General features: G+C 47.8%; 1 protein-coding gene across 4 annotated transcripts; it reads right to left on the bottom strand.

Annotated features, from left to right (window-relative positions):
- Window positions 1-10,135, bottom strand: LOC117091814 (zinc finger protein 17). Of its 4 annotated transcripts, none has more exons than XM_033224622.1 (4): window positions 9,797-10,135; window positions 7,974-8,014; window positions 3,877-4,003; window positions 1-2,295 (listed from the first exon to the last, which is right to left on the bottom strand). In XM_033224622.1, the coding sequence occupies exons 1-4, from the start codon at window positions 9,810-9,812 to the stop codon at window positions 449-451; spliced, it is 2,031 nt and encodes a 676-aa protein (XP_033080513.1). In that variant the 5' UTR covers window positions 9,813-10,135; the 3' UTR covers window positions 1-448. The 4 variants fall into 4 exon arrangements, with proteins under 4 accessions (XP_033080513.1, XP_033080514.1, XP_033080516.1 ...); XM_033224623.1 differs by having other exon boundaries at window positions 9,871-10,134; XM_033224625.1 differs by lacking the exon at window positions 3,877-4,003.
- Window positions 10,136-10,857: the final 722 nt, after the last annotated feature.

Here is a 10,857-nt window from a genome sequence, read left to right as displayed (position 1 = left end):
TGTTAAGCAACACATGACTGTAACAGAATTTTATTCAGCCTTTAAAAAGATGGAAATTCTAATGGATTAGAACATGAAACCTTAAAAATATAACGTTAAGCAAAATAAGCCACAAAATAATCCACAAGACCAAAACTTAAGTTTTCTTATATGAGGTACCCAGACTAGTAAAATTCATAGAGAGTGGTGCTTGTCAAGAGGCTGGGTGGACTGGGGAATAAGGTTTTAAAAAGTATAGACTTAGTTTCATAAATTGAAAAGACTTCTATTCATTGCACAATGTGGATGACTAACAGTACTGAACTATACACTTTAACATGGTTATGATGTTAGATTTTATGTTATCTGTATTCTACGAGAATACTTTTTTAAAAACATAGGTTCCAGTGCTAAATCAGAGTAGATTTCTGTGTGAAGTCTTTCCATATCTGCTTTATATACACATTCTTTATCTGGTGTGAACTTTCTGGTGCTGAATGAGATGAGAATTTTGGTTAAAGACTCTCCCACATTCACTACACTGATAAGGTCTCTCTCCAGTGTGAATTCTCCGATGTTTAATGAGGCTGGAGTTGTATCTAAAGACCTTCCCACATTCACTGCATTCATAAGGCTTTTCTCCAGTATGAACTCTCTGATGACTAATGAGCGTGGAGCTGTCCATAAAAAATTTCCCACATTTGCTGCATTTAAAAGTTCTTTCCCTAGTGTGAACTTTTTGATGCCGAATGAGGTGGGAATTTTGGCTAAAAACTCTCCCACACTCAGTGCACTCAAAAGACCTTTCTCCAAAGTGATTTCTCCGATGTCTAATATGATTTGAGTTGTGCCTAAAGAATTTACCACATTCACTACACTCATAAGGCCTTTCACCAGTGTGAATTCTCTGGTGTGTATCAAGTGTGGAGCGACACCTAAAGGATTTTCCACAAATGCTGCATTCAAAAGGTCTTTCTCCAGTGTGAACTCTCTGATGACTCTTCAGTGTACAGCTGTCCACAAAGAATTTGCCACATTCACTGCATTCATAAGGCCTCTCTCCAGAGTGAACTCTCTGATGTCTATTCAGTGTGAAGCAATACCTAAAGAACTTCCCACATTCGCTGCATTCATAAGGCTTTTCTCCAGTGTGAACTCTCTGATGAATAATGAGTGTGGAAGTGTCCATAAAGAATTTCCCACATTCACTACACTCATAAGGCTTTTCTCCAGTGTGAACTTTCTGATGTCTAATGAGTGTGGAACGGTATCTAAAGAATTTCCCACATTCGTTGCATTCATAAGGTTTTTCTCCAGTATGAACTCTCTGGTGAATAATGAGTGTGCAGCTGTCCATAAAGAATTTCCCACATTCACAGCAATAAAAAGGCCTTTCTCCAGTGTGAACTTTCTGATGTCTAATGAGTGCTGAACTGTACATAAAGTATTTCCCACATTCATTGCATCCATAAGGCCGTTCTCCAGTATGAATTTTCTGGTGACCAACAAGGTGAGCCTGTGTAAGGAAAGCCTTCCCACATTCACTACACAGATAAGGCCTTGGCCTGGTGTGAATCCTCTGGTGCTGAAGTAGGTGAGACTTTCTAAGGAAAGCTTTCCCACATTCACTGCACTCATAAGGCCTTTCTCCAGTGTGAATTTTCTGGTGTTGAACAACATTATATTTGAGGCTGAAGGCTTTTCCACATTCACTACACTTATAAGGCCTTTCTCCAGTATGATTTCGCTGATGTTTAATAAGGTCGCAGTTGTACCTAAAAAATTTGCCACATTCACTGCACTCATAAGGCCTTTCCTCTGTGTGGCTTTTCTGGTGCTCAAACAGCATATGCTGGTGGCAAAAGTCTTTTCCACATTGGCTGCAGCTATAATCATTCTGTCCACTTTGAAAGGCCTCCACACCATGCGTCTCCCTGTGTGGCTTCCACCCACTGGGAAGAGCCTGTTGTTGAAGAGCTGAATCACCAGTAAAATCCTTGCCACCCTGCATGCATGTGAAGTTCCTCTTTGCCAGGTGAACACTGTCATTCACAAGCGAAGGCCTCCCTTCATCCCTTCGGGTGAGCTTCTCTCTAAAATGCTCCTTCTGGTGCAGGTAAAGCTCAGCTGTATGCTTGGGGTGTGTTCCGTCATGCTCAGCCAGGCGCAGGATGTCCTTCAGAAGTGAGCTACATGCCTCACAGGGCTGGGCCTTCTGGGTGCACAAAGCTGGCTTTAGAGTTGTGATCTGTGACACACCTACAGAAGCACACTGCTTCAAAGGTGCCTCCTCATCCTTGGCTCCATGCCAACAACCTAGGAACAGAAATGTTGGTGAAGTGCATGTTGACTTTGGAGGGAGGAGGCAGCCCCTGAACAAATGTCTGTCAGACCAACTCACAAATAAGACCACGAGATTGGTGATAGGCACGGGACACTAAAGCCAGTGAGAGGAAAGCCTTCTGGGCGGAACCGGGCCTGACAGAAACCCATAACGAAAGTCCTGATGATAGGGAACAACATAGGGTGCACAGTGAAGAGCACAGAAGTGGAGTCCCCAAGTTACTCCTCAGTAAATGGCTTTCAACAGGCCATAGCTGCTGGTGAACCATGTGTGGAAGGCTGTGTCCAGACCCAGAGAGATCTGATGTGACAGTGGAGCTGGTGTTCAGGGACGACTGAAGTATACATCCACAACTCACAACACCTTAAGTACAGGTCACATGTTGGAGGGCACTACCAAGGGAACAGTAGAAGGCAACAGGTGGCTGGGTGCGGTGGCTCACACCTATAACCCCAGAACTTTGGGAGGCCAAGGAGGGCGGATCAGCTGAGGTCGGGGCTTCGAGACCAGCCTGACCAACATGGAGAAACACCATCTCTACTAAAAATACAAAATTAGCCAGGCGTGGTGGCGCATGCCTGTAATCCCATCTATTTGAGATGCTGAGGCAGGAGAATCGCTTGAACCCAGGAGGCGGAGGTTGCACTGAGTCAAGATCGCGTGTGCCATTGCACTCCAGCCTGGGCAACAGGAGCTAAACTCCATCTCAAAAAAAAAAAAAAGGGAACAGGTGAGAGGTGGAGGCTAAAGAGGTAAGGTCAGAGGTGGGAGCCAGGAGATGAAAGTCAAAAAAGAAATCACAATAGGGAAGAAAAGAGAGACATGTGGTGTGGCCACTGGCAGGGGCATCAAACTGGATTGATTCCCAGTGTGATGTGAACCCAGCCCTGTCATCACACCCCTTCCGAGCTCCCATCCACTAGGGTCAAGTCCTTTGGAGCATCTCTTGTCATCAATGGAGTAACGTCCACTCTGTCAGGCACCCACAGACCTCTACCTTGCTCAAGGTAAGCAACTATCTAGGTGTGGCGTTAGCCAAGCTAGGGGAAGGACAACGAAAGGGAGGGGACAGCATGTACACAGTACACAGAGCAATAAGCCCAGGACATGCTGCATTCTAAAGTTACCAGAACTTCTAGTGGAATAAGCCCAGTTCTCACAAGCAGTGACCAGGTAGGTCCCTGAAATTCCCGACACAGGGTATCCCCCAGGTATGTCGGCAAAAAGAATGGAGAAAGCCTTGCACAGAGAAAAGCGTCATGCATTTGGACAGAGCAAACTAACCAGGGACAGGCAAGGTCATTAGGATATTCTTGAGAAACCTGAAGACTTCTGACTTTTGAGCCTCATAAGGTTTCAGAGTGACAAGAGCTAAGCTTCTTAAGGAAAACTGATACAGATCACACAGCCCAGCTGTGGCTGCCACAACACATATGCTGGGAAACTAGGAGAGGATGCAGCATCCATGATCTGGTGTGAGACAGAGCTGCCAAGGAAAAAAGTGAAAAAACATTGCCCAGCACAAGACACTGACGCAGGTGTCAGGGCCTTACCTACTGATGACAAAAGTGCAAAGTTCTCCAGCATCACATCGCTGTGCAGGTGTCTCTGAACGTCATTAAGAATCCCCCACTCCTCCTGGGAAAAATGTATGGCCACGTCCTCAAAAACCATACAATCCTGCCAAAATTATGACAGTTTAGTCCATGAGCAACTTTTATTTTTTGAGATGGAGTCTCGCTGTGTCGCCAGGCTGGAGTGCAGTGGTGCGATCTCGGCTCATTGCAAGCTCTGACTCCCGGGTTCAAGCAATTCTCCTGCCTCAGCCTCCTGAGTAGCTGGGATTACAGGCACGCATCACCATACCTGGCTAATTTTTGTACTTTTATAGAGACGGGGTTTCACCATGTTGTTCAGGCTGGTCTAGAATTCCTGACCTCGTGATCTGTCTGCCTCAGCCTCCCAAAGTGCTAGGATTACAGGCATGAGCCACCGTGCCCGACCCACGAGCAACTTCTTATTCTGTTTCCTTAGATCTGTATTTATCTACTTGAAATCTAAGAATCAGAGGACCAAAATAACAACCAGCGTTTTAACATTTTTCTTATAATTCAGATCCCATAGTCTGAATTGCTTCCTATCTAACAATCACACATGATTATTTCTCCTGCCCTAAATCAACACAAGGCTTGTACCACAAAAGGAGGGATAGTCCCTATACCCAAGGCTGCCAAAACCATGCAAAGCACCCAGTCTTAAGCTCTTCACTCTCCCCTGAACGCCTTTCCAGTCAAAACCCCAATAAAGCCTCTGATGTATGCTTTCCCTTCAATTGTGCATCTGCCACCTGACCAAATCCGTGATTTCCTCTGTGGCTTTAGGCTGTGTGGCATGCCCCCTGCACTCAGGAAATTAAAGGAATAAAAATCATTTCATCCAGATACGATTTCTCACCAATCGAAGAAAAAAATTATTCCAATGTCATTGGCTTTTCTGTACTCACTCACTCTGGTTCATAGATTGAACAAGATTGTATCCTCTGGGTACGATCACTGATACACTGATACACTTCCGTCTCCAGGACCTTCAGTGCTCCTCACCACATCCACACACATCCATCCCCTGCTCGGCCTCCACCCACTTCTCAATGAGGAAGAGGCACCAGGTCTTCGTGGCGCCTGTACTTGCTCTCCCCTCACTGCCACGGACCACTGACTCCAGCACAGAACAAAGATGAGTGGGGAGAGACTGAAAAGCGCCATCAAAACCCAGCACATGGCCGGGCATGGTGGCTCATGTCTGTAATCCCAGGACTTTGGGAGGCCGAGGCAGGTGGATCATGAGGTCAGGAGTTCAAGATCAGCCTGGCCAAGATGGTGAAACCCCGTCTCTACTACAAACACAAAAATTAGCCAGGCATGATGGCAGGCACCTGTCATCCCAGCTACTCAGGAGGTTGAGGCAGGAGAATTGCTTGAACCTGGGAGGCGGAGGTTGCAGTGAGCCGAGATCGCACCACTGCACTCCAGCCTGGGCGACAGAGCGAGACTCCATCTCAAAAAACAAAACAAAACAAAACAAAACAAAACAAACAAAACAAAACACTTGGCACATGGGGGCCTACCTTTCTTTTGTCACTCAATTTCCCTAGAGTCACCCAGATCTTGCCTCTCAGATAACCAAACTTGGACTCACCCTCCTAAGTGCCCAGTGCCAGAGGTGGAACCATCTATTCATGCTCCTCTACTCATGCTTTGGATGGCACTTTCCGCATGTATCCAACACCTCCACTCTTCCAACACTAACAACCACCACAGCCCAACCGGGATTATTTCCATAGCCTGCTACCATACCACTCTGCACATGAAATCCTGCGGTGCATGACAAATGCAACCAGAATCCTATTTGTCCCTGGACTGACCAGAAGGCAATGTTTAGGAAACATTGCTTTGAAGGTCTCTGAACCCAGTCCTGTTTCTTGCTTTGACCTGGGCTTTCCAAACCCACATATTCCTGCACACCTCCTTTGAGTTCCAGATCTTGGCTGTCTCCCACTTCTACATGTATATGCTGTCCCACAAGCAGTCACGACTTTCTCTATCCCCCAGCTCTAATCCAAAGCCCAGATACACTGACCTCCCCAACTCCATCCCCACCCCAGGCCTAGCAATGCTTCTAGCTGATCCCATCATCTGCCAAAATAGTCTCAGAGTTCACGTGAAACTACCCCGGTATAACTAAGACTTGCCACAAAACCCTGTTGAGTCCATAACAGGGTAAAAAGCCCTTCCCAGACCTCATTACCATCTCACCTCTTTTGTGGAGACGCCTCACCATCCATCTTATATGCCCTCTCCCGTCAAAAGCCTCTTATTTTCCAAAGGCCGTCCCCAACATAAACACACAAATACACACACACGTATCCTCAGTCCATCCACTCCCTCATCTGTCTTTGTGATGCCCAGCAACACTATCCAGGTGCCCAATAGAAAGATCCAGTCCTCAGCCTCTTCCTTCTTCCCCTTCCTTCTCCCTAATAGCACTGCCTCCAGAATCTAAAGATGTCTCTTCCTAAATCTGACCCATAGATTTACCATGGTGTACACACCAGCTATCATGTAGTAGACGTCTCCATCCTGAACACCTCCAGTGAACTCCATTTCTGTGTGTTCCTGGCACCTCTACACGAGTTTCTGGAACATTTTTGACTTGGCCCAAACCTGGTTCTTCATATGCTCTATTAAACTCCCCCTACTACAAAATTTACCACATCTTAGTTGCTGGAACATCCAATCTTCTCAACAAGGCCAAAACTATGGGGCCATCCCTGACTCCCTCTTGCATCCTACCTCCCCAGCTTCCTTGCTCTGTACATCAAAAAATGTGAGCTGCTCTAGATCAAAACCTACAGAAGCCACCCACCCCTTCCAGCTCCACAGCCACCACTCGTGTCCAGCCACCACTAACCTCCACTGGACTGTGGCAGGAATTCTCACCCAGGTATCCTTGGTTCTTCCCTAACCCTCACTCTGTCCCCCATTCTGCAGGCAGAGGAAGCCTCTTAGAATCTAGGCCAAATGACCTATTTTTTTTTTTTTTTTTTGAGACGGAGTCTCCCTCTGTCGCCCAGGCTGGAGTGCAGTGGCCGGATCTCAGCTCACTGCAAGCTCTGCCTCCCGGGTTTACGCCATTCTCCTGCCTCAGCCTCCCGAGTAGCTGGGACTATAGGCGCCCGCCACCTCGCCCGGTTAATTTTTTGTATTTTTTAGTAGAGACGGGGTTTCACTGTGTTAGCCAGGATGGTCTCGATCTCCTGACCTCGTGATCCGCCCGTCTCGGCCTCCCAAAGTGCTGGGATTACAGGCTTGAGCCACCGCGCCCGGACAAATGACCTATTTTTTCTTTCTCAAACCTTCCCTAGCTACTACCCCCCTCAGATTAAAGACCTAGAACCACCGGGCACGGTGGCTCACACCTGTAATCCCAGCACTTTGGGAGGCTGAGGCAGGCATATCTCTTGAGGCCATGAGTTCGAGACCAGCCTGGCCAACATGGTGAAACCCTGTCTCTACTAAAAATACAAAAATTAGCCGGGTGTGTTGGCTCATGCCTACAATCCCAGCTACTCAGAAGGCTGAGGCAGGAGAATTGCTTGAACCCGGGAGACGGAGGTTGTAGTGTACCGAGATTGCGCCACTGCACTCCAGTCTGGCGACAGAGCGAGACTCTGTCTCAAAAACAAAACAAAACAAAAACCAAAACCTAGACAACCTCAGGGTGCCATTCCATGCCTGATCCCTGCCTGCCCCGACCTCCTGCCCTGCTGCTGTGCTCCTTATCCTTGCCAGCTAGAACATTAAGCTACAGTTCTCTAAGCATCCCATCTAAGTGTCACCACCAAGCATTTGAACATTCTGGATCCTGTGTTTGAGATGTCCTGCCAAATCTCAAACCATCAGTTGTGAGAACTAGAACCACTCTATATAACCAGGGACTGAGTTTGGAACCCATGTCTGATGAAACTACAGGCTCTCCTTGGACCCAAGGGAGAAAGAAGAAAAGGTGAACAGTCTCAGGATAACACTATTCCCTATATCAGCATGCTGAAACCATCTGGGATGGGTGAAAGCTGGAAACACTCGCCACTCACCTGTCCAGCATCCATAAGCATTGCTGCCACTGCTATGAACCCTGTGGGAAGAGGCAGGCCATGAGGATTAAGACAGCATTGCAGCATCCTACAGGCTGACTGTACAACCACCTCTGGCCCTGCAACTAGAGCAAAGTTATCTCAGGCTACACAGTAAGTCCTCAGCGTTCAGAGTCTTGACGAGGATTGAACTTCCTTGAGTCTCAGTGCCCTTATGTGTAAAATAGAGATTAAAAGGACTGCCAACTAAGAGGGCTTATATTGGCACCAAACATAAGTAGTACACACTATGCATCAGCAATTTCTTTCTACTGGATTAAATATTTTGTACATGTTTTCAGCACAAATGACATGGAAGGGTTTTGAAATTTTGGGTGCGTATTTTTCCCACTTCTTACAGTGTTAAGCAAATGTGATACATAAAACTTTCCACTGCAAGCAAATAGAAAAATTAACATTCAGCCGGGTGCGGTGGCTCACGCCTGTAATCCCAGTACTTTGGGAGGCCGAGGTGGGCGGATCACGAGGTCAAGAGATCAAGACCATCCTGGCCAACCATGCTGAAACCTTGTCTACTAAAAATACAAAAATTAGGTGGCATGGTGGCGCATGCCTGTAATCCCAGTTACTAGGGAGGCTGAGGTAGGAGAATCGCTTGAACCTGGGAGGCGAGGTTGCAGTGAGCCGAGACCGTGCCACTGCACTCCAGCCTGGCGACAGAGCGAGACTCCGTCTCAAAAAGAAAAAAAAAAGAAAAAAAAAATTAACATTCAACAACTATTAAGTGAATAAATTTAACTATTGATTACATTCATTTCTAACTGCCGACCTATGTGTAGATATTTAGAAGAATATTGGTTCATTAGTGGTTAAAGAAATGTTTTATACATTCATAAATAAATAAGTTGTAGGGAGAGGATAAGCAAGCAGGTCAGTTCCTGGTTCCATCAGCAACCAGGCCTGCCTGCTACAAATTCAGTTGCTGGAAGATCGCTGGAGGCCCTTGACTAGATGTGAGAAAGCCCTACCCACGTCTGGACCCAATTTCCCCACTAGTCTCGATGACCTTCCTGTTGTTCCACAGAGTGGGCCTGGGGGTCTGCTGGGTCTGCAGGTGCCGAAATCTAAACCACCTCACACCTCAGTCTCCAGCCTAGGCCAGTTCCTTAACCCATTCAGAACTCCGTTTTTGCAGACACGGGCCAGAATCCTTCCTATGACAGGTCTGTGCCTTTCTAAAGGGAGTGTCAGGCTTATGGACCCAACCATGACCTGCCTTCCAAAACTCAGTCCTCTAAAATGCAACTTGTAATCCTCTCTGAAACCTGCTCCTTAAGCCGATTTCTCCAACTCCATTCTATCAGATTTTCAGGCGAAAATAAAACCCATGGAATAGACTCTTCACTACCCTCACTGCTATATTTGATGCACCAGGAAATCCTGTCGACTGTCTCTCTCAGATCCACCCAGAATCTCATCACACTTCCCCTCTACTGCAACTCCTCTGGCCCATCCCTACCATAACTCAACGGGTCTCCTCAGCGGTCCCCTTGTCCTACTTTAACATCCTGTTTTCCCCAACTTTAAACGTCTACCTCTGGGCATAATCCTTCCTGCACAGCCTTCTACGGCTTTCAGAGACTCCGCCTCACCCTCAGCTCCGTGGAGACAAAGACGCTCGGGATCCCCAGTGCCGCCCGCTCTGCAGCGCCTCTAAGCCTCGCAAGTGCAGGTCCCTGACGGGAGCTCCCCCGCCTCACAGCACCGCGGACACCGGTACCCCACACGAGAACGCCCCTCTCTTTGGGACACAGGGCCCTGACCTGCAGGGCCCCTCATCGGGGCTTCGGCACTCGGAGGAGGGGTCTGGCGGGGCGCCCTGGGACGCGGCACCCACCTCAGTCAGGTTCATCGGCGCGGCCTCCGCCAGCACAGCCAGGGAAGAGAGGGGCGGGAGCGGCGGTGACCTGGACGCTGACGAAGGCACCGACGCCTACAACCGAGTCGGTCAAGCCTCACTCTAGCCTCTGTACAACGGGGAAACCTTTTCTCGCGTTTTTCCGCTCTTTCACCTCAGTCTGGACTCAGCCTGAGGGTGAACAGATCCCAACTCAGCCATATTGACAACACCATGGGGCGTTGCAGGAAGTCCCGCCCACATGCATTGCGAACCCACGTAGACGCCTCTCTGCTAGGCCTTCATTGGCTACACTCGCTGCTTGTGTCCGCCGCTGTGTCTTTTGGGTAATGTAGTTCCCACGCCGCTGCCTGCTCCACCTGTGAACCTAGGTAACTCGTGTTCAGGATGAAAGCCAGGAGGATCCTCCAGAGGTGTTGAGAGATGCAGTTACGGGGCTCCAAGGGCGTGGAGGGGCTTCACTGGCTTATAAACGGCAAGCATCCAGATTTTCCCGGAATGCAGTCTAGAACAAGTCAGAGAAATGTTTCAGAGACCTGTCCTTTCAGATTCTGTAAAGCACAGCAAGTTCCCAAAGGACGAACGTCCGAAGGAACATGGCCAACCATAATGAACTGATCTTCCACGCATAGCGATCAGCTCTTTTGTGCTTGCCAAATACACACAGAACGAAGCTCTGGAGACTGTTTTATGATCTTCAGTGTGCTCTGCTGGGACAAGAAAAGACCCAGACATGGCATGATGGGGAGTTTGAGGAGGAATATCTTTCCTTTCTGAATAATCAGTTACTGTCTTTCAGCCTACCCAGCAACACTTTATTCACATGATACTTATTACTTTATATCTGAGATATTTTCCACTTATTTTAAGAAACTGAAACCTAACTGAAAAGGAAAAGTGACTTATCTACCATTATCTGCCAGAATAGTGTGGCCTTCCACCAGTCAAAGCCCTTGTGCAAAGAAA

The sequence above is a fragment of the Trachypithecus francoisi genome, unplaced genomic scaffold (assembly GCF_009764315.1).
Source record: "Trachypithecus francoisi isolate TF-2019V2 unplaced genomic scaffold, Tfra_2.0 Lachesis_group12, whole genome shotgun sequence".
NCBI classification, from domain to species: Eukaryota; Metazoa; Chordata; class Mammalia; order Primates; family Cercopithecidae; genus Trachypithecus; species Trachypithecus francoisi.
This window is presented reverse-complemented; position numbering and strand designations above follow the sequence as displayed.

Coding starts and splice junctions, on each gene's coding strand:
- LOC117091814 (XM_033224622.1), bottom strand. Junction 4,004..7,973: donor TGCTTATGGATGCTGGACAG/GTGAGTGGCGAG, acceptor TAATTTTGGCAG/GATTGTATGGTTTTTGAGGA. Junction 2,296..3,876: donor TGCACTTTTGTCATCAGTAG/GTAAGGCCCTGA, acceptor TTCTGTTCCTAG/GTTGTTGGCATGGAGCCAAG.